At 39.1% G+C, this 24325-nt stretch overlaps 1 protein-coding gene across 1 annotated transcript in view; it reads left to right on the top strand.

The window, feature by feature from the left end:
• Window positions 1–24325, top strand: part of LOC136291460 (cadherin-6) — a 104798-nt gene that overhangs the window by 40573 nt on the left and 39900 nt on the right. The window contains exon 2 of the mRNA XM_066186565.1: window positions 18388–18743. Within this exon, the coding sequence (XP_066042662.1) occupies window positions 18516–18743 (228 nt within the window). The 5' untranslated portion in view covers window positions 18388–18515. The remainder of the gene's footprint in view (window positions 1–18387; window positions 18744–24325) is intronic.

Below are 24325 nucleotides of genomic sequence, written 5' to 3' on the forward strand. Positions count from 1 at the left end.
ACCATGTGGGTAACAAATCCTTTCCAAAGGCAATTGACACTATCAAGGGTTGTGTGACCCCACCACTCAGAGATGCTCTCTCCATCCTGGTCTTTTTTCAGTCATCTTCTAACCACAGGACTTCTAAAGCTTCTGGTTGAATGTAAGAGCAGGATCTTGCTCTTTTGTTCACAGTCCATGACAAACCATCATCCATATGTGTAGTATTAATAATATCCAAAAAATTGATTAAAGATATTATAATTTCTGGTGTATAAGGCTTAAGTGTAAAACATTAAATACAAAAATACCCTGTACAATAATCACAGTATTACTGGAATAAATTAAAACATGGCATTAACAATATGGAGAACGATTGAAGCCACAAGGTGACAGTAGTCTCTGCCGAGGAAACTGTTACTTCAGAGGTATGTTCTGCTGAATTTGCAGTGTTCTTGGCAAGCATAGTTGTCATCTGAAAGTAAAAATCTGCTTATTGTTAATTCTAATCTTTTCTCATTCTCATTACCCTCACCACTGTTCACTGTGACAGATCAAGTTTTTATTGCTATCAACTTTAACATAAACCTAAATCCATTTATCCCTACTATTTTCACCTTTATGAGCTGTACTGATCCCACCTTTCAATTACTAACAGATGTGCTGTAGGCCAGCAAGTACCAAATACTACTTCCACATCAGGTTTTACTGGGAAGTGCCGAACACCTTCAGAATTTTTCAAAAATTTCTCAGTATTACAAAATCTCTTCTAAGGCCTACAGGTGTTAGAATGCATGCACAACTTTGATGCTGTTCTTATGGTGTATTCACACAAATATCTCAAAAAGCTCAGAATTGGCATCAACAAATAAACCTTCGTATGATTAATTATATCTCATTTCAGTGATTACTTTGTCTGGAGAATGAGTCCTTATTGGTCTTTACTCATGGCTGCAGAGAGTCCTGCTTTTGATTTTCCCCCACTTTCCGTTAGTGATTAGGGTCTAATTCTCTTTTGAGGAGATCAGCTGTGGTTGGAAATTCCATTTCGTGAAGGGGATGTGCTGGAAACAGGCCCACCAAGTGAATATTATGGTACCCCTTGTGACAAATGGCTTCTTTTTCAGACAGAACATAAACTGAACATGTAAAAATCTCTCACTGGCAAATACATAGAGTTCAGCCAGTCATTGGATTTTGAAGCTTGAATGAAAGTATGGTCCTTGCTTCACAAACTAAATTAGGAACAACCTGGTTTTATTTTAAAAAGGAGAAGAGTCATGGGATGGTCTTCAGGACTTTGATCTCACACTCAAGATTTTCATGTTAACATTTTATGTGGTTTGGTACAGAGATGAGCTGGGGCATGGGGTTGAAGATCAAGCCTATGAATAACAGTACAAAAAACAGTTTAAAATTTTGTTCAGATCTTTTTTCCTTGTCTAAAATAGAATTTATGGATTTTGCCCTTCCACTATTAGGATGAAAATAAAGTAGGATGAAACAGCCTTGGAGTGCAATTAGAAGCAATTCAGGATAAAAAGCTAATCATGACCAAACAAGTGCAGCTGCAGGGAAAAGGCAGAAGGGGACTGACCCACAGCCACAAGGTTGATTTTGCCCAGCCAAGCGGATGAGGAATAGTTAGTTATCTGGAGTGTCCATGGGGTACCATCCCCCAGAGTAGATGAAGGAGATGCAATGGAAGCATGCACTCTCTTTTAAACCCAGAAGGAAATTCTGTTTGACCAAACCAAAGTTGTCTGCCATTCCTTTCCCATCCCTCCCAGGCTCTGAAATGTTCAGAAGCAAAATAGCGACCCATTCTACTTCTGATTTTCTTCCTGCAGTTTGCATTTTAATATCATTCCTTCTACACTAGCACAAGTGTTATGTTCACATATAGCCGGGGAAAGAAAAAGACATTTAAAAAGTGTAGATTCCACACTACACTACATAGAATTCTGTCAAAATTTTGTACAATAGGCCAACTGACAATCTTCCTTTCACCCCCAGCCACAAGCTGTGCTTACATCCCTCCACGTCAGGAAAAGCACATTCATCCATTATCTGTCTCTTTCCCATCCCACTCACCAAACAGCTGTAATAAAAAATCCTATCTTATAAATTACTTCAGAACACAAAGGTAAATCTCTCCATTTTGTAACAGCTTGGCTAATTTAAAATGGAATGAGGATTCTTTTTCCCTCATGTTTTATGCCAGCATGTGCTTTCTAGGACATCATATCTTGTTATCAATTTACAGCAAGTATGCATCCAGATTACTACAGGGTCCTCCAGCAAATGCAGAAACAAATTGACATTAAGAAGCCACACATTTTCTGTCGGGAGTCACCTTCTGCAAGCCTTGCCTGCCCATAAGTATGCATAAAAATGCAGTTTCTGGGAAAAAAAGATTGAATTCTTATCTTGGGGGAATGGAGGAGGGAAGTTGTACTATTAATAAATCCAAATTTAGGCTTAAAAAATTACGCAGAGTTTAAACAGGGATGATACATTGTACTCCCCCATTTGAGAAGGAATGGCAAGGCAGACTGGACATTGCCATTTCTTCCTTGAAAACAACTGATTTTCTTTCATTTGCTTATTCAGGACTCATGATTTGAATGCCTTTTAAGTGTGAGTCCCCACAGGAACTGCATCCTGGCCCTTTCCCCAACATGTCAGTTTAATGGGTATGCAACTCCACTGAAGTGAAATGCTCTCTTTCCCCGTTTAGCTTTTAAGAGCAGTGAGGCATGTTATTTCTTTTTATTTTTATGACTGAGGAAACCAACTGGTTTGTCACCTTTTGCTGCAATTGGATATGAAGAGGGATCAAGCCATCACTCCCAGATTCTCTGTATTTACCAGAGGGTCTGTTTAAGACGGTGATAAAGGAACTTAAGAAGCCCTAGACACCATCAGGAGGGACACATTCCCTCAGACTTCATTGCACAGGAACTGAATTTCAACAACTCTGCTCACATACTTTATCAGCCATGGGTACATGTCCAAGAATGGTCTTGGATTTGGAGAGGTGGAGTCTGAACTGCAAAACCCAGGCTGGTGTGGTGACTGCAGAGCTCCTCAGGACTGCCTAGGCTTTGTCAGATGCCACTTCAGGTCCCAGAGCATGACAGAAAGCAAGGCTGCCTTAAGTCACCCTCATCCACATTTCCCTCAGGCATCCATACAGACTGCACCTTAGAGATGCAGCTCGGAATTTCAGTCAGCCTTGACTAATGAACTGACACTCTGTTTGGGCATGGGGCTTGTCCCTGTGGTGCAAAACTGCTGAGAATAGGGGCTGCTTCATTAGCAAAACTTATCTTGTGTCCAAGAGAGCAATCACAGCCCTCATGACTGCACACAGTGCCCTTCCTTCAAGGCTGCTCCGAGAGGATGGCATAGGAGAGGGACACCCACTCAAATCACTTGCTGGGCTTTAACCCAACCCCTGCATTGACGGTCGGTGTGTCAGAGTGCTGCTGGCATGAGATTAATATAAATGCATGAAAAGGTGTATCTGAGGGGTGTGCCCTGAGTCATCCTTGTCTGACTCCATCCCAGGATCACAGCTGGATAACCAGCTGTGTCCCAGCTCTGAAGCGCTGCCAAGCTAGAAGCCTCTTTGCTGCTGCTCCTCCTTCTCCTTGTTGGTACTTATTTTCCCTTTTTCCACACTTCTGCTGCACAAAAATTGCCCATCTGACGAAGAGTATTAGAGTCAAAATCTCATTATGGGCACAGGAGAACACACCTTTTTTGCAGAGCTGACAATTAGAGTTTATTGTTTGTCTAATTATTATTTCAACAGTAAAATCAAAATTAATCAAACAGTTATTCCAAGTCCTGCTACAATGATGCTAATATTTATAGTTCTCATTATCTAATTATTGCTTATTCCCATTAATAGTACAACCCAATTTGTTACTCACCAACTTTCTGGTATCTACCTCCTTTTGTTATATCAAACTCACCTTTCTTATGAGTAGCAACAGCAAATAATTAGGACCATAATTTCTTCACTGGGAAGAATATATTTAGTCATGCAGCTGCTTGAGTTTTTTTACACAGTCTGTTAATACCACTTTTTTTAATTGGTGCCCAACTTTAGTTACCAGTTAATTACTTAGGAGGTGTTGGAACAACATGCATGCTGTAATTTCTTTAGGGTAAACCCATGAAATTTTAGAGTGAAGATAACACCAAAAATAAGCTGAATATTAGTCATCCATTGGGCAATTGCTGATTCAGCCAAAACAGGCTAATGTAAGCTCAGGACCAGGCAAAGCCTGAAGTGACTTTGTCAAGGTAAAACAAAATCTGCGGTTTTTCAGTAGCAGTGGTAATCTTATTTCCTAAGGTGCAGGGCTATAAAAGCTGTGCTCACACTGGTACTGCTGATGCAGTCTTGTACATGCCAATTACATCAATGCTTATGTCAGTGAAACTCTTCTTACCTGTTCTTTTTCCAGCTACAACCAAATAAACTGCAGTCAAAATGTTCTGTGTTATTCCCCCAAACACCTGAGGTTTTTTTTCAAGCTGTTCACATCTGATAGAGTTACGCTTCCATTTTGAGGAAATGTGACTTGTGGCTTTAAGTCTCTATCCTATTCTGGATATTAACATCAAGGAATCACTTGAGCTATTCAGCACTGAAATTAAAGTTTGTTTCCTACCATCAATAGTAGGATTATTATAGCTGTTATCAGTTTAGGTAGTGTACAGCACACAGGTACAGGCTTTCATATACATGTATTTTTTTTTAAATACATATATTTATATGTACACATGTAAGATCAACACTTGGAATATGGCACTAAGTGACAATGCATCACATTTCTGACAAACTGCAGGCATGTGTAAACAGAAAGGAATGAACATCTAAAACTATAAATCTTAGACAGAAATAGATTGAATCTTGTTTTTCCGTAGGCAGACTGAATCGTGCGTAATCTCTACTGCTTTAAAAGTGCCTGTACTTGGAAAACAGTCATATTACTACCTACAAGCTAAAACAGCTTGCAGTAAATCAGAAGAAAGGGGTATTGGTTAGTGATTGTGGGATGGGAGAAGAGGCAGATAATTCTGGAGAAGAATTCCCCTCACATTACCTATGTGTACCCAACACCTGTGTGGTGAATAAGTTGGAAGTGTTTTAAATAGGAGAAAGAATCTAATTTCTGCTTTATGGATTTGTTATGCAACTGAAGAAACAACATTTTGTCACAAGACAATTCAATAGATAATGTGTTGATAGAGCTAATAAACTGCTGGTTTAACCTCAATTTTGTTTTTAAACTTGTCTACATCCAGCAGGCAAGAGACATCATAAATCTGTAAATGTCTTACAGCTTCTTTAAGAAGAGATCATTAAAAACAAAGTTTCCAAGACTCACGCAGAAAAACCTTAAATCTTAAGAGTAATGAAAAAGAAACATGTGTGTATTTACGAGTTTATCCATGTCCAGTTTATAATAATTTCTCAGATTTTTTTGTTGTCCATATGGTCTTCTGTTTCTGCATTAGGTCTAAAATGCTGGGGTATAAGAGGCTTAAATGCCATTGACTTGATTGCAGTAAGAGTTTCTAAATGCCTTTGAAGGCCTGGTCTTTACATTAACCTTCTAGAATTTAGGAATGGTAGCTTTACAATTCTCACTGAACTACATTGTGAATAAACACAGTAAGGATTATTAAGTGATCAGACTCCTTGGTAATTGAGACTATGTGTGTACCTTAGGTGAATAAATGTGGGAAATCTGCGGCGGGAGAAATGTGGCACTCAATATGAGTGATCGGCAAATCTTGTTTATTGTTAATTCACACAATGCTTTTATAATAACACTAATAGGCTCATGCATATTGCAAAAGTTAAGCTCAGCATTGGTGCTCAGACAAAAAGTCAGCTATGCCTCGTTCTACATTTCTTTGTGGTTACATAGTTTGAGTAAGTTTTTGTTTTACCGTGCTTCTCCCTCATATCTTTCAGCTACAAGGTCTTGTTATCGTATCCCAGCTGTGCTCAAGGACATGCAAACCTTACTGCCTTGCTGGTTCTCATGAGAGTGCCTGTGTGCTCAGCAAAGCTCTTTCATGTCTACGTGACCTTTTGCAGCTAGCCAGTTATCAATCACACTCTCCACAAATAAACACTCATGTTTGCAGGACAATTTGACAATTTTGGGCTTACATCAGTTTGCCCATAACTAGAGGTGGGAAGGAAACAGGAAAGCAGAAACTCGGAAGACTTTAGGATCAAAGCTAAGTGACCTTGACAGGAAGAAGGCTTTTATCTCTCTAGAAGGATGCAACCCAAGCTGATGACAGTCAAAATGCACTAGAAGTGCATGTAATATTTAAGATACTGAAGTGGAACATATTATGAGTGCAAATAGGTCCAAATTTTAGAAATGTTTCAGATTTAATTGATTGCATTTTTTGTTGAAAAAGCATGGATTTCTCTGGATATAGTCAGCAAACATTTGGTCACTTCGAGTCATATTTTAGTTCCAGTCATTTAAGATCTTGTCATGGAAATCACGGTAACAGAACAAAAAATGGAATGAAGCAATAGTAGAACTAAGAAACATTAAAAAATTAGGAGTGACTTGCTGGCTCCACTGACACAAAATTCTTAACAGTTTTAATGAGACTGAGGCTGATTGTTTATGTTCAGTTCTTTCTCTAAGAGTATCAGAGAAGTTTAGATTTGGCTCAAGGAAATACTTAAGATACATGGAGTCTTTCCATTAATGGAAGAATAGATGATTTACCACACTCTGATGTGGAGGGAAGCATCAGAGATTGTACTGACAGCTCAGGTGGTCACATTTCTTTTGTTACTGGAAATAATTTCCTTGAACATTAACTGCTCAGGGAAATGCCTGAGGAAAAGGATTTTCTGAACCAGAAGTAAGTCTCTCTTGCCCAGATTAGTATCTCCTTGGGTTTTTTTAAACAGGGACATCTGTTTACAGGCATAAAAACTCAAATTATACAGAAATTATGTCTTTTAATTCTGTTCCTCCCAGACTGCTTCTCCAGTGTTTTTGATCTTGGTTATCAATCCTGGCAACTCCATGCAATTAATTCAGAATCAAAACCAAAAACTCCAGTGAGCAAAGGCCAATTTTGCTGTCTTCATTGGCTTGCACAGAGCAATGTTCTATTGAATCCTGGACTGAGAACAACCACTTGAATCATACGTTCTGTATTTTTAGGATTAGCTCCTTCAATTGTCTCAAACATAAAAGCAAAGCTGTCCTAGAAGCTTCTAATCCCCAATTTGCTGCATATGATGAACGCATAGTTATTTAGCATTTACAATATTGTTAAGAGTTGCAGGATAGCTCCAGTTCCCTTCCATGTAAAACAATAGAAAAGAGTCTGTCTGGAAAAGATTTTAAAAATAAAGCACCATATTCAAGTCTCCATTGCACAAAGGGAAGATTTCAGTAATTCCATTACAGACTCCGCTTGCAAAAAAACCAAACTCTATATCCCAAAGAGATTCCACATATAATTGCAAAGAATTTAGCAATACCAGAAACACCAATTATTTTAAGTCAGATTGCAGTCTTTCCTGACTTTTGTTGAGATTGTTTTCTTTTTTTTTTTTCCATTCCTAAGAGGAAACATTTTTACAGGGATTTGATCACATACGTTTTATTGGTTTCAATGCCCAGAGAAAACTCCTCACCAGAAGAGTGTACTTTAACAATACAAGCAAAGGGGTTAGTCACCTGTAATATTTGATTTTCACAATGTATGTATACAGAGCTGTATGAACCAAGAGAAAAAAAACCAAAATTGTGCCATTCAAATTTCCCCAGTATTTATAATTATGCAACTCATTAAGGTTTTTCAAAGAAATAATGACATAAGTGGCATTATTAAATACTTCAGAAGCTATTCAGTCACAAGTAACATTATTCTTTTATACATTTTCATATTCTGAAATATAAAATTACCAGCAAAAACTTATTAAAAGGCCCTTCTCAAAGAAGAAAGCCACCTCTCAGATTAGTGATTTGAAAAGCAAGTATGTATGTTTCCTATTCAAGAAACTTCAAGAGTTTCAGAAACATCACTCACTGTTCACAAAACCTCAGTTAAATAATGAGTCATCATGGCTGTAAATGTACAGTGAAGTGGTAAAGTTTATTGCCTCACCTGAAGTCACAGGTTGAGTGTAGCTGCTTCTGCCATGCACTTGAAAAATGAATAAATATCATCCTTCTGGAAACAGAATGTCCTACTTGTCAAATTGCTAGAACATCCCTGCCAGCATGGCATGGTATTTATTCACACTGTATGAACCACAAGCATGCTTTATTCCCATTTTAATACTCATTATTCAGTCCTAATAACTCTGAAGTCACACAGAAATGGTCAGTCCCTATTGCTGCTGCAGCTGCTTCCTCATGCTAGTCCTCCTGGACTATCCTCCTGGCTATCTCCACCCCCTGCCATCCAGGGGGTGACCTGCTGGAGAAGATCTCATAAATCCTTAACAGGATCACAAGTACAACCAAAAGATCTAAGAAGGGAGGCCAGCCATCTTCATTAGCTCTCCTGTCTTTTGCTATAGATTCTTAAGCTGTGTAGGTAATAAGGGTAACATTAAGAAGTTTTTAGAGAATATAAAGTGTTTTAGTGTAGCCAGTTACTATCATGATCAAAGAAGTAACAGACCTTTTCACCAAAAAAGAGACATGACCTCCTAATCTACAATCCTTTTAATAGCACATTCATAATGAAATCAGTCTTAATGGGCATCTCTGTATTTTCTAGTTGACTCCTCCCTTTGGAGCGTATTTGCACAAATGGAGTTCTCTTGCCCTCAATGGGCTGAGCATTGCAGTCATTTCTGATTTGGTAGCAGTCTGCACCTATTTCACATTGGTAAATGGCCATGAACGACTTTGAGAGATGAGAAAGCTCCTGATAATCAAATTCAAAGTCAAAGTTTAGCTATTTCTATCGTGCCCAGGTTCCGGTACCTTATGTCCCACCTCTTTTGTTTTCACTTAACTTCAGAGTGAGAAATTAGCATATGTTTCTGTCAAGAAGTCAGGAAAAATGTACTGAGCACTAAGCCTTTAGCAGAGAGGAATATGCAAGCAGCAGCTGGTGAATAGAAAACTGCTTAAGAAAGACAACTGCTTTACTCTACCACAGATGAAATGGGGCACACTGGGAGCAGGGGTAGTGAGGAGAGTCCCTGTAGTAGGGAACTGGGAAAAGTAGGCAGAAAAGATTAGGGTCATTAAAAAAAAAAAAAAAAAAAAAAAAAAAAAAGAGACAGCATCCATCCTATTTGGTATTGTGGCTATCCTAGAAATGTGAAGTTACAAACAGTTAAAATAAAGATAGAAATGAAAAATCTCTTTTGTACATAAGAAAAGTGCATAAGTTCTAACATGCCTAAATTAGAATTGTGGGAACTCTTCTTACCTGTTTTCCCTCACTTGCTAAAATGGTTCTGTTGTTAGAGTACCTGGGTTTCTTCTGAAGGAAATAAATCAGGATTTCAGCAATTAATATCATATTTCACAACAATACACACTCTGCCCTAAGCACATCCAAAACACCTATGTCAAAGAATTTTCTTTTACTTGTATCTGTTATTGAACTGCCTAATTGCTACTGTCAAAAATAGTCAGTCTTTGATGAGAAGATATGCCTGTGCCTATTGAAAAAGATGCCTTACCTCCTCCTTTCTTTTATTCCTAGCTATGGATGTGGCAGTATAGCCTCTGCATTCATTATCACACTACAATACTTGAGGGAGAACTGCAGTGCCACTAAAGCATCTGCAAGCCCAGATTTTTCTCCTTTCATTGGAGAGTATCGCTGACATTTTGGCTTTGAGTAATTGCTGATCAGCACAGAAAGGATCTGTTACCTGTGGTTCTGTTTTATTTATGGGAGTTTGTGGATAATTTTCCTCAGATGGCATGAGGGTAGATTCCTAATAAATGGTGGGCTGAGTGTGTGTGGAATAAAACAGGGTATCTCCCCTAAAGCGAGAGAAACAGTTTCAAGGGAGATGCTGATCGTTTGGGGTTTTTTAAAGTATCCAAAGATTTTTAATAGTTTCCTTACCAGATATTTTTGAGTGGTGGCATCCCATACCTTTCTCAGACTGGAGTATTGTTTAAAGTAGCTCTATTTTTTTTACAGTAAAAAGCCTAAAATGTCACTGATTCCTTCTAAGAGCCAGTCTAGGAGATATCCAAATTCCAGTGACTAAACAGAAATACAACAACAGGTTTTCAGACCATGTAGCTGTTGCAGTGGGAGACAAAGCACTTTCAGTTAGGTACTTGACGGTCACTGCGTGTCTTCTTATTATATTTCCTGTTATCTGGATAGGAAGACTAGGCTCCTTTTCAGACATCAAATTTTGATGCATAGTGTAGCCTGATTTTTTTTTTTATGACATGCCTGTTTTAAAGAGCCTGCTAGTTGTCTGTTCTAACATATCTAAATAAATAATGAAAAAGACTTTGGGTAAACCACAACCTTATGATTTGATAGTAGCTTATTGCATGTCTGAGAAGAACAGTAACTTGCACAACAAGATGGCAACACTGCAGACTTATATCAAGTACTGCAACAAGAAGTAAGATTTTCCTACAGCATTTTCATGACTTCAGAGTTACTTTGGGTACTGCTGGAAACTCTGGCTCTAGTTCCATGCACATCTGCTATTCTCTGCCATTAAGGTACTCATCAAGAATAAAAAATATGCATATCAGATATGCATAGCAGTAGGAGCACTACTGGTTTGTTCTTCTACTAAACATAGTTGATTGCTTGGCTGTTTTAGTCTTCTATCAAGGAAGAACTTCATATATTTTGTAGTATTACTCTGTACTACCTGCTAGTCACATACCTGTCCATGGTTTAGATTAGAACACAGCATTAGCAGCGTGCTTCCTGCTGCAGAGGGACACAGGAATGCTGTGGAGGCCTGTCCCCACATCACCTGCAAAGGGCAGTAGAAGCTGGAAGCCTTTTGCAAGACCAGCTCCTGCTCCCTGTTAGTGCCACCCAGAGGTAGCTCACAAAGAGGACAGGATCAGCTGGGGCTGTGTCTGTCCTTACTCTCCCGTAGCACTCCTTGCAGAGGTCAACAGCCTGCAATACCTACATAAGATTACTGTTCTTGCCTTCACACCCAGGCAATGTCAGATCCTTTTCCAGGTGCTCCAGCTACAGTGTCCCTACAACCTCCATCTCACACCAATGTCCAGCCAGTATGTGCAGCAAAGCTTCTCGTGGTGCTTAAAGCACAGGTAGGAACACTTGGACTTCCGTCAGAAAGGAAGAATAATACCCTGGTGATTACAATACTGCTGTAAGCCTCAAGAAACTAGGTCCAGTTTCCAGCCCTTCCATAGATAGTCTTGAATGACCACAGAAATGTCACTTAATGCAGCCATACAATGAAAACAAAATTTCCTTTTCTGTGCCATTCCTCTGTCCTGTGTGTTGAGACTGTTTTTGAACAGTGGATAAAAGATACACTCTCAGTGTGGCTAACTACAGAGACTGAGAGTGGGCATCTCTGGAATATAATGACACTAAGGCTCTTTTCAAATGCCAGGTGAAAAAAAAAAAAAAACAAAATCTCTCAGAACAGACAAACACCATCACCAGTTCACTCACCAGCTATTGAATGAATTCATACAGTCATCTTTTGCCATGGCCATTCATGAACTTAAGAAGGAAATACAGTTCTCACTTCCCATCTTTTGTCAGTGTGTGCTTTTATGAGACCTGGTGCTCTCACTAGGTCCACTAGGATTAAATCAGTTGTATTGTACAAAACCACCATGTTAATAGTTCCCAGTGCAGGTTGGAGGTAGTAGTTATCTTAGTATTTCTGCTGCATTTAGTTATTTTTATAATTCTGCACCTTTTTTCTTGCTGAGAGAACTGAATAAAAAATTACTTTGAAAGACACTATAATCAACGGCTGCTGGCTGCAATTACATTGTGTACTTGATGTCTTCATAAAGTACCTCCAGTTTAAACTCACAAATCTTTCAGTTTGAATTCTCTCTTGGCTCTGTTCTGTTTCATTATTTCAGTGGTGTATTTACAGAAATGATTGCTGGAGTATATGGGTTTATATAACAAAGATATAAAAATAAAGTTTTCAGAAGATTAAAATTTCATCAGCTATCTTTACACTGGAAAAGTGACATCTTGTTCCATTTATGACTGATATTTACAAAGGCAAGCCTTATGGACAATAAAGAAAAAAAGCATTTGGGTTTCAGTGCTGTAAAATCTTATTCATACTTGAGAAAATTATTAGATGAAGACTTTCAGATTTAAATGGTCATAAGAGAGACATAATTGTAAAGTAAGCTCAAACTTAACAACGGCGTTTTAAGTCCAAGTCAATTATGGACAAATCTGCAGTGTTACAGCTTCTGAGCACATGAAACCTAGCTATTACTGAAAATATCCAGCAAGAAATTATTTGCTATATATGAAAATGTATTAAAATGATTTATTAAAATATACGAATATGGCACTGAAAAGAAGTGAATATGATAACTTTGGAAGCTTCTATTTTTTTAAGTTATCTCGAATACTTTTTTTCTTTGTGCAACTAATGTCATTTTAACCTTTCCCCCTCCATGGTAAGAAAGTAATTTTTCTGCAGATTTTCCTGAAAGACTTAATCATTTTCTTGCAGTCTTGCCTCCAGGCTAGCAGATTCACATTCTTCACATTAGATTGTACGGCCCCAAGGACACCCTGGGGTTCTGGCTTCTCTGACTCATTCAAATTCTCCTAGGGACTTGGACATTGCTCCTTTGACTTGGCTTTGTAATAATCCAAGATCACCAGATCCTTACCTAGAATGCCTCATTCCATACCCCAGACTCTCATATCTGACACGGTAAATGCAAAAATGGCTATTTAGCCATTTTTCTCCTCCTCCATTAATACTTTCCTCACCTTTGGTTCCTCAGACTTTGACAATGAATTGTTGATGTCTTCCCCTGTCACAGACCTGACAGATTTAACACTTGCACATGATGTTTGAGCCAGGGGTGAGTTCTTCTAGAGAGTTCCTCTCGCTGCAGGGTCTCAGTGCTGGGGGACTAGGAAGTGACTCTCCTGCATAGGGAAGCTATGAATCCAGAGCCTGCAGTCCAGGTACTGTCACTGCTAGTTGGCTCTGTAGGATTGTTTGGAATTTAAGTAGGCACACTTTGCCTGACAGACTTAATTTTTCTGGTTGGGTAAGCACCTAGAAAATGATGTCAGAATATTTTTAATGTGTTCCCACATCATCTACAAAATTAGATATAAATTAGAGCTTCCGGGGTAGAACCCTCCTTTCCTTCCAAAGATACTGCTGGTAAGCACTTCATATGATGACAAAGCCAGGGACCAGTTTGTATCTTTCTAGGAACAACTCTAAATTAGACCTGATTTGGAGGCAGTAAAGTGTAATTCGTAGTGTAATCTGCTAAAATGAGAAAGTAGGGTCTATTCTCTTTCTTTGTGCATCTTTCTCTGAAAAGTTAAACAAACTCCATAGGGATAGAGGCAATTTGCTGTGTCACAGAGATAAATAAATAAATAAGCAAGCCTCAAGCCATAAAACGTGCCCCATGCTCAGTTTCCTATATGCTATGCCAAAAGGGAGTATTAACTTCCACTTCCCCATTCAGTTTCTGTGTGAGAATAGCAGTACATCATCAGTTCTTCAAAACACAGTTGATGTTCTAATCAAAACACAGTGCACTAATGGACCTTAATCCAAATCTGCAAAGCTTTGTACGCAGTGCTCAAACAATGAAACTGTACCTCAATGCCCAGGGAATAAAGGATTTATTAAACTGGCACTTCTGTTTGAACAAAGGTTGGATCAGAAACTTTAGAGACGCCCATGACTGCTAGCCTATTTAGAAGCTATTTAAGATCTGATTATCAGCAGCCCATAACATCCAGTATGTATAAATTCATACAGAAACATAATTGAATGCATGGGTTCAGAAAAGAATTTATTCCTAAAGTCCAGACTCTAGTACACTCTTTATTAAGCATATTCCTCTGAGAGTCTGCTGATGAAGTGAGTACTATGGAGCTGAACAGAAGGGAATGGGAAAAAGTTGTTTTCCCTCTCTTTGCTGATGCCTCTCATGGGAAGGCTCTTTGCCAGTCTGGTTTATTTAACAACCAGCTGGGAAGACCATTGCAGCCCACAGTGCTGAGCAGGAGCAGGGGTGGAACCTCTTTGGGGTTCCTCATTTTGGGAATCTGTACCTGATGCCTGTCACAGTGCCAGAAAGGCATCTCCAGGGAAGGGCTCCCTGATTCATTGGAGTTACTCCAATGGATGCATTTCCTTTTTGATTTATAGTTGAAATACTTGGATATTGCTCTGGAAGGATGTAAATTTGCACTGAGTTCTCACATTAAGACATTACATTAATGAGGTATTGGAGAGGGTATATAGAAAGGCTGACTATGACTACTGTCACCTGGGGGAAATAATTTTGAAATTGATATTTATAGTGATTAAGCAATTGACGGGGGTTTAAATCTTTCAAAGAGGCACGAACATAAACTTCAGATCTGCAACTTACCACACTGAAGAAAGTTCTGTGGCTGCAAGTGACATTGCTTTTGTCTTAATAATGACCACAGCTAAAGTTATACTGGGATTTTTTTTTAAGCTTGGATGTGCATTCCTTCTTTTCTCATAAAAAGCCCAGATTTGCTATATATTTGAGCTGGCAGAGCTCAGCCAGTTGTCTGAGGCTGTTGTACACTAAAATTGTTTTTCACTCTTGACAGTTGATTACACAGCAAGTTCTCCAGCCACCTGACCAGCTGATGGTTGAGAGAAATGCCATCTTTAAAGTGCCTCTTTTTACCTGTCTTTGTGCAATGTGAAGGAAAAAAATTTTAGCCCCCATACCCGGGTCCCATCAGTTATATTTGCACGTCTACACTTTAAGAAAATAATATCTCCCTGGTGAATGACTTGTTTTCAAAATAAAGAGAGATTGCACAAAAAAAGCTATTTCGTTGCAGAGACCTCTCTGGACCATGAGACACTGGGACTGGAGCTCAAAATGGCATTTTAGGGCCACAAGAGCTCACTCTACTAAAGGTCCAGCTCCAAGTGTAGTGCTCTGAGCTTTTTATTCAGTCTACTGAATTTATCACTGTGACCTATCAAAGAGTAATCAGCACCAATAGGGCAGAGACACCCTGGATCTAGTTGGTACTTACCCCAGTTGCACGCTCACACCAGGGTCTGTAAAGGTGTGTCTCCTCTCTTGCCACTCACAGGGAAGCTGCTGGGGCTGAGCTGCTCTGCTGCATCATGAAGGCTACACAGTCAAAAAGGCCATTACGGGATCATGCCCTTATTTCAACATTTTGGACACATCTCTGCAGGGAAGAGTAAAAGGCTGCATTTCACAGCTATGATATCATTCTTGTAAGCCATAATTCAGCATGAGGCACTATAAAACCTTTCCCATGACATCAGAGCTGTGAAATATAGCTGACTTCAAGTGCAGAAAATTCCCCCACAGGAATAATTGTTTCCTGGCAATCGGTGTTTGAAGGACTGATCTTTTAAAAGGCTGGCACAAATCCCGTCTAGGTAATGCTGCTCCAGGCAGCACTTCTCAGGAAATGTTATGTGCAGGAGCAGAGGTATGGAGCCCCACCACAGGATGTGGCCATAGAGGTGGTGAGATGAGCACTAGAGGAGCCTGTCAGTTGATGATTTTCACTCCCTTATGCCTCAAAAATCCATGCAGACCTCATTAATAGCAAAGTAGCAGGTTTGCTCCTGTGCTGCACTACTCCCTGCCTCAGACCCTGCCTCCCCAGTAAGGGAAGACACATGTACACAGCCAGAACCACTGTCTAATCCATCTTTCCACGTCTGCCCTCCAAACACAGATCATCCTGATGATATGTCCATCTTGATATATGGCAGCTCACCAGGTCTGATCCTGCCTGGGGCAGTACTTAGCTCACCTGGGCAGGTCCCAACCTCCCCCCAAAGCAACCTGGCAAGAAAATGGAAGTCAAAAATTATGTATGAAACACAATTTCCTTTTCCGTATCACATGAAGGAATATGTCCACTTGAATACAGTCCAATGAGAGCCAGGGTAATAATCAATGTTGGCAGAGCCATAAAGGACAGGACCTTATAGAAGGGTAGAGAAGGAGGAGAAAAGAGACTATAGACATGGAGAGGGTTAAAGCCACCTCAGCTCTCCCTATCCTGTTGCCTGAATCTGCTGAATCTGCTGCCTGTGTCCTGCTCTAGCAACCTGCACACTAGTTTGCCACTGCTTCATCAGTTGCACTGAAGGCAATTGTTGAGCACATTGTAAAGCTTAGTCATGCCAGCTTTTCCTGTTCCTCCTCTGGGAAGGTCTTGTGAACGCAGCTCTGTTCTTGCCCTCCTCTCTGTGTGTGTGGTTACATGTAAGTGTGAATACACCCAGGGGTCTTCTGTCTCTCTCACAAGCTCTCAAAGCTGTGTGAGGACACAGCTCCCATGGACCTACAGGACAGAGTTGTCTTTCCCTGGCTAATAAGAAAGCTAACTACAACCCTTCCCTCTTCTCCAGAAGGAAGTACACTATGCCTGATTATATGTACTATTTACATTCTTCCTCTTAATGCTAAAAATCTTACTCCTTCTCACTCAGAAGTTACCTCTTAACAGTATTTTACCTTTTGAAACACTAAAATGATTTTGTTTGAACAGTCCTGTTCCATTACTTGCTATTCATATAAGAGCTGAGTGGTATTTCTTTATAGAAAATGATTTACTAACAGGAACTCTAAGAGACTTGAGGTTATTTCATACAATTTATTACTAAGAACAACGACAGCCAGAAGAGTAGCTAACCCGAGGCATTGCAGGTACTGTAACTCCTTTAGCATAGCTCAAAGGCTAAATCCTGTCTAATGTACACCTTTAAATAGACAAACACATATTATAGGAGAAAAAATGGTCTTTTAAGGCCAAATATGATCCAAGGATGATATCCAAAGGATCCAATATGATCCTTTGAAGGTAGAACATGATCCAAGTAGTGTTTCATGAAACACAATGAAACAAACAAAATTTTTCTCTTCAATTTCATGTAATCAGATTGTCATTCCACAGTCTTTATTTACAGATTCTGAGAGAGGCTGTATTGAATTTTGAGCTGGTTCAGAATGATTTATTGGGTTTTGATCAGAATACTGAAAAAACCCCCAAATTTTTCAAAGAGCATCAGTGAGGAAGCAAATGAAAATTAATCAAATTATCCTTCTCTGAGGTTATAGATCTGTTTGAACTAAAAGTTTAATGAAGTGTTTACTACAAAAATATATGTTGTGGAATGTTTCTGCCAACTAATTTTGATTTCTTCACATTATAAAATGATCCAAAACTGTTTATTGGGCAATTTGTATGATTGGTTACCTGAAACACATATTTTTTTTCCTTTTGAATGAAAGTTTTCAGCTTTTTTAAAAATGGAAGAGCTGTCCACAGTACTTTGGGGTACTGTATCTGTGGCTTTTTGCATGTTGAAAATTATGCAGTATTCAGAGATAGAGATAACTGTCATAATTATTTTGTAGGTGATCTGATATTTAGTGTTAATAATAGTAGGAAACAGTGGCTAGTAAAAACCCACAGGTAGCAATGAACTAACTGTGGGTTGTTTTCTATTTTTGCAAGTTTTTAGTGAAAGCATTTACTTATATAACTATGTATTTAAAGATTCAAAACTCTGGCAGTAGATAATGAGAAAACGAAAGTGTCCATTTCCTATGCAATAACAAGCAGGTCTATTATGTGTGAGATATTGACAAATAGACACATTTATTTCACTAAGCTTTTAAGCCGGGCCTTTCTAAATGGAGTCAAAGGAAAAACTCCTTAAATGTGAAGGGAGAATCCTGGAGTTGAGTCCAGTCTCTTCAGTACATAAGTATAGCAACAGAATGTTTCCTGGGAAGACTGTGTGCAGTTTTGCTAGCACTTCTTTAATGCAAGATCCCCAATCAGAAAGTAATCAGCTACGTCCCAAAGTTCAAGCAGTAAAAAGAAAAATATCTGGCTTGCCTTTATAGATGAAGGGAAGCAAATGGGGTTAAAGAGGACCGCCACACACCCCCTAAATCCAAACATCGTGACTCCTTCCCTAAATTTGATATAGATTCACCCAGATCATTTGAAGGACCATTTGCAACATTTTGAATCAGAAACAGCCCAGATTTTCAACAATCATTATTACTCATTTACTTTGTGGACTTATTTGCTGCAGTGATGACAGTTAAGTACCTTTGGAAATGCTAAAAAAGTTGTTATTTTTCTTTTCAGAGATCCTTTGAAACTGCAAAGACTATTTAAAGAAGGAAGACGGCATGAGACTGGATTTAGTGCAGTAAAGTAGGTTAATTTGAGGACAAGACAAAAAATTATTATTTAGATTTTCTTGTGTTGCCGTGATGAGAACTTACCATTGCTTCTGGCTGCTGTTTTGGGCTGGTCAGCCCCACCAAAGTTTCTTAACTCCATTATCCAAAAGGACTAGTGGCTTTCCAGAAAAGGAAAAGGTTTTGGTGCTGTCTGGAAACAGCCGGCAAGACCTCCATCGTTCCAAAAGGAGCTGGATGTGGAATCAGTTCTTTTTATTGGAGGAATACACAGGAACTGACTACCAATATGTTGGCAAGGTAAGTTTCTTTCATATGCTTCTGTTTTGATTTTAGAAGCTCTGGAAAGCCAGCAGTAGCAAGTAGGGAAGACCAGTGCCTGCTGCAACTTTTAGTTTGTGTTCCTGTGTGCCCAGCTTCTGCTGAGGAGTGATTCAGTGGAAAGGTTAGTGCGCTTCAGCTTCAGATTGTAACTGACAAGTCTTCATTTAACCAGGAAGTACCATGGCAAATCACAAGCAATTCTGTTAAAGATTTTGCATTTTATTTTGTGTCTGGAAATAATGCAGTTTGATTATAGGCCAGATAAACTGGGATATGTGTTTTTCCTCGTGTTCACTAATTTTGCTGCAGTCAAACTATATAAACCAGGAAAGGTTTCGATATAAGTTAGGATTCACAATACCTACATTTTTGGTGAGAATTCTCTCTGCCCAGCAAAAGGTAATTTTTTCCCTTTTTACTACCCACTGCACAAAAGAATGCTGTGGTCATTTTCTGATGAGGTTTCGTGGTGCCATGAGGACTGTGTAACATGACCTTCATACCGCCAGCCATGCTACTACAAAGCATGGTTGAAGCACACTGTGCATATATACTAAGAAACAAGAGGCAGCTGTAAATTTCTCATCTCAAAACATGCTGTCAGTTGCCAAAGGGTCAAAAAAGAATTTAAAAAGAAAAGTCACAGCTTAACTCTGAGAATGTCTGCCTCCCTGAACAGCAGACCCCCATGTAGGTCACAAAATTTATGTGAAATGTAGAACTAATGCACCTGTGTTAAGAGCCTAAAGAGAGTCTATACTGCCCAAGTCTATAGGAATATGTCTTGCAGAATACAGAAATTGTGCTGAAGATGATGACATTCAAAGCAGAAACAATACAGCTTGGTTTTCCGAACTAAAATGGGCTTGTATCTGATCTAGTTTGATCTCTCAAGCCTCTTAGCAAAAGCTGAGGATCACAGTGGTTTGACATTTTATCTCCCTCTGCAAGCTTCTGAGCATTCCCATGAGAGATGGTGACTGCTTTTCTTGCCTGCCAGTCAGCTGTCAGTCAAAGTTGGATGTGACACTCCTTTCCTGCTAAATGGCTGCAAGGCATGATTCAAATGAAGAGCTACTCATCTGGTGTAATACTCACAGACCTCCAGCCAGGATAATCAGCATTCATGAAAGGTACCATTGAGCCCAATCTACAGGAAAAGGCCAAAGGCAGAGAGTCCTCAGAGAAGAGAAGTAGAGAAGGAAGTGGGTGAGAAAAGATACCAAAACAGAAGAGAGTGAGAGGAAAGAACTAGAAAGACAGAGATGGAATGAATGGAAGCTTTACAAAGAGGAATCAAGACGAAGATCAGGGGGAAGTGAAATTTAATGGAGGTAGAGGGTAAGAGTTGGGAGAAAGTTTACCTAAAGAGAGTAAAAAACAAAAACAGAAGATGAGACAGTGAAGGAAAAAAAACAACAGGTATGAAACAAAATCAAAGACAAAAAAAAAAAAAAGAAACAAACTAAAAGAGTCCTCCACACACTTTTCTGTTTCACAGTCTGCTGAGGGTGGTCAGGGTAATGGGGATCTTTTTGTTCAAAGACAATGCATATCATCCTGGGGTGATCCTACAGTCTCTCACTGTCACTGTGAATTTTGACACTAAACCTGATCAGCCCCCCATTCTTTCCACTGCAGAATTAGAGTACAAGCTGTTGACTTCAGAGGGACTAATGGGGAAGTGAATATTCCTGCAGGATATGTTTGCTGAGAGACAGTTAGAAAAAGGTCTAGTTGGACCAGAAAACCAAGACAGTTTCAACAGGAGTCAGAGAGAGAAAAAGAAGTACGTTATTTTAAAAAGTTTTTCTTCCACCTATTTGTACTTTATTACACTTTCTGTTGTAAAGCATAGAAACAACACATAATGTATAAATGTCATTGATTTTGTATTCGTAAGCCATTCACAAGTGGCCTTTCACACATCTTTCAAATGCCAGAACTGCTCACTCTCTTTTAACTGAACAATTAGCCAAGAGGCATGGAAGACCAGCCTTTTATTATTAAATTTGAGGATTGGTGTGAGGGGAAATGATAGAAACATCTAAATGTCTCTAAATTGAGGTAACTAGGCAATTTATCTGAGCAATTAAACTTGATTGATTTGGGCAAATGAGGATTATGAACATTTTTATGAAGCATGTTTTTTTTTTTCTCAGAGGATTAAATGTTAACCTTAAATATGTACTTAAAAGTGGTAGGAATATGAAGAAGAAATGTGAACAGCAATGTCTTTTAAAACAATAGCAATATACGTATATAAAAGGGAATTGTGCTCATGCCTTACTGTATAAGGCAGACATGAAACTTCTGGGGTCTTTGTGTTTAGTGGTTAAAGCTGGTGGGCATTAACATCATAACCATAAAGAGAAAAGATTCTGTATAAGCTACAAAAAAAAAATCTTTTACTCATGCTGGTTTCACTTTTGCCTCTTCATTTTTTTTTAACATCTGTTTAATCCAAACATCTACATCAAAATTTGAGATGTAAGAAGTCTGTTGTGAAAGATTCTAAAAAACAACATTATATGTATGAGCTGCCCAAATTACAGTTGTAAAATCCTGTAACTGTTTAAACTACAAAAAACACATTTGCATCATAGTAGTTTTAGAGAGTAGGGAAAGAACGGTGGAAGGGTATGCATTCAGGTTTGGGATAATAGAAAAGTTGTCCCTCTGAAGACAGAGCTCAAGGCAGTACTGAAGACAATTCTGTAGCATCATCTGAGTCACAGATCTTGTTGTTTAAATCCTGTATGCTCTTTATTCCTTGAACCCAGAGCTTTCCATCCTTTAGAAGTTAATTGTCCGAGCATAAATGAAACCTCTTTTTTTGGTAGCTGTGGGTACTGTCAGGTGTTAAAAAGTGCTCCCCTGTTTTATATGCTGCACACTTCATTTTTCATTTTCAGCCCGAACATGCAGCTGTAGCTCACTGGACAAGGATGCGCAGCTGCCAAGAAAACACTTGCATTGTTATAAATGCAAGCTGATGTCTGCTGTGGCACTGACACCAGATCGATGGCTTTATTACCCATCCTTGTATTCCTGAATTTCATTCCTGTATATTTGTGAAATAAAGTCTTTTTAAAAAGAGATTAAATTCACGCCTCCAGTCACTCTAGTCTCAGACCTAATAATAAGGAACTTGAAGAAAAGTTCTAGACTGGAATTATTCATTGCACTGCTGAATAACTTGTGAACTATAGCTATGCATTGAAGTGTGGCTGATGGGCCCAGTGACATTTTAACCTGAAGATATCTTTTCTTCTGGTTCAGAAATTGCAGCTCTTGGCAGGGACTCAATCCAAAAATAAAATAGAAGAAGTACATGAGCATCAAAGTAGAGAAGTGTCTAGCACCACTACCTAGCCAAAATTTGCAACATCTGAGTTGGGTTTTAAAAGAGATCTGGTTGTACGTGTGGCTGCTTCGTACAATTTGAAAGGGCTGAGATGAATACAGCTTTAAATCACAGGTAAACAATAAAGTGGTAGTGCAATTGTATATAAAAATATATACTGTGTTTCATAGAGATCTTCCCATATTCCAGGGGTAAAAAAAACCAAAAAAAACCCTGCTCTGTTCCAAGATTATACTCACAGGTATAGTTACTATTTGTATGCACTTGACAGCTTTGACATGGCAGTCCCACTGGCTACATAAAATCCATGTACTGGCATCCATCACTGAGTTTAGAGCACAAACCTATGATCATTGTTACATAAAGGGATAGGATTCCACTTCCTTTAAGACTAAAGAAAGATCTGAACAAGTCTTAGATCTTACCCATTAGCCCAGGAGCAGGTCCTGGCAGTCTTCAGTGGGAAGGACCATCTTGCTTTCCTGGTAATAACAGGCATAACTGTGGAATGGTTTTGTAACAATCTGGCTGGCTGGCACTGAAAGGAAACTTCCAGACATACTTTTCATTTTTGCTGTGTCTTATTGATGTTCATATAGTTCATGCAGTATGCTCGCCTGGAAGCTATCTGATGTTACTACCTGTACAACCCATCATAAACAATCAACCTCTGCTGACAACTCCATTTTTCAAGGAAGATAATGTCAAACTCCTGCTGGTGTGTGGCTTGGCAAAGCAAAAAGGATACTGTGTTACTCTAGGCAAACCCAGAATCTTTTTGTTTGGTGTTGAAAGAGCCTCTTGGAAAGATGAATTCCCCTCTGTCAAGGAATGATTTAAGGTACTGTTGACCCTGCTTTTGAGGAGGGGATGAACTAAATTTTATCAGAGTATAGTTTCAGCAGGGTTTTTCTTTCTTTTGTCTTACTTTACTTCTGGCTACAACTATTCTGGAGGCAAGCACAGCAGTGTATTTCAGCAGAAGCAAATGAAACAAAAGGCAGAATCTCTCCAAGCCATTGCAAGTAGAGGGACTAAGCAACATACTGAGGCAAAATTATCTGGCTGTGAGCACACACAAGGGGCTATTTAAACAAAGAAAATTACAGTCATGTAATACAGTCCATGCCTTTTCAGCATTTTAGGAAGTAATGGGTAACATTACTCCAATTGTTAAAAGGTGTCATATCTTAATTGGATGGCATGATAACTGGCAAGAGAAATCTTTACTTTCTCTCAGATTTTAGTGCGCTAGTATTCTGTACTTTCCTTTAAAATTTTAGTTCCTCAAAAAAGCAAGATGTGAAAACTCAAACTAAAATGACTCCTCCATCTGCACTTTTAACATCCTTTATGCACCTTTATTGGCAGACACTTGCTTAGTATTTGTTTTCCTTGCCTTGTGACTTGCACTACAATGAATGCTTGCTGCCTTTAGTTTCCTGTTCCAAGCACAGTGACCGTTTGTTATTTTTGCAACGCCTAAAGTTAAAAGTTACCCTTGTAACTTCTGTTTATTCAGAGAGTATCTCAGAGCAATTTTTCATTCATTTTTGATTATTAGAATAGCCTCTCTTGGGGTCTAGATTTTACATTCTGCATCCAGAAGAGTTGTAAGCATTAGGACCAACCTTTTGCACGTGACTAAACTGATGTATAGGGAGGTTAAGTGGCCTTCTGCACAGCTAGAAGTCAGAGATTTCAAAACCGAGACTGGAAAACAAAAAAAATCAGAGTTCTTAGCCACTTTCCCCCCCCCGCCCCTCCCTCCTCCCCTCCCACCCCAGTTTATATGATTAGGTCACCTGCCTCCCTCTTCAATAGGCCGAGTACTTGTCATTCTCTTAAAAAGTAGAACAAATGCTGTGCCGCACCTGCGCCTCCATTATTCCTCATCCATCAGTCATATTTTGTGTTTCACCACTTGACTTTCCCAAGTGCCCTTCATTTCTGTATTGAATTGCACATACATACACACACTTGTCTTGTATTCCTGTTTGAAAGATTTACTGGCACTGATAGAAGTTCTCTGAACTGTCAGTCCCTGCAGAACAGAGATAACTCTGTAATGAGGGACAGTTGAGAGGTTAGAGAGGCCCAGGATGACAATCCAGAAACAGCTTGCCAGTTTTGAACCATCACACGGGGGCTAAGAAAGGAGATAATGAGCAATGGTTGGGATGGGCAAGGA

This window comes from Chamaea fasciata, unplaced genomic scaffold (genome assembly GCF_029207755.1).
Source record: "Chamaea fasciata isolate MVZ Bird 193981 ecotype frontalis unplaced genomic scaffold, bChaFas1.0.hap1 SCAF_1, whole genome shotgun sequence".
Taxonomy (NCBI): domain Eukaryota; kingdom Metazoa; phylum Chordata; class Aves; order Passeriformes; family Sylviidae; genus Chamaea; species Chamaea fasciata.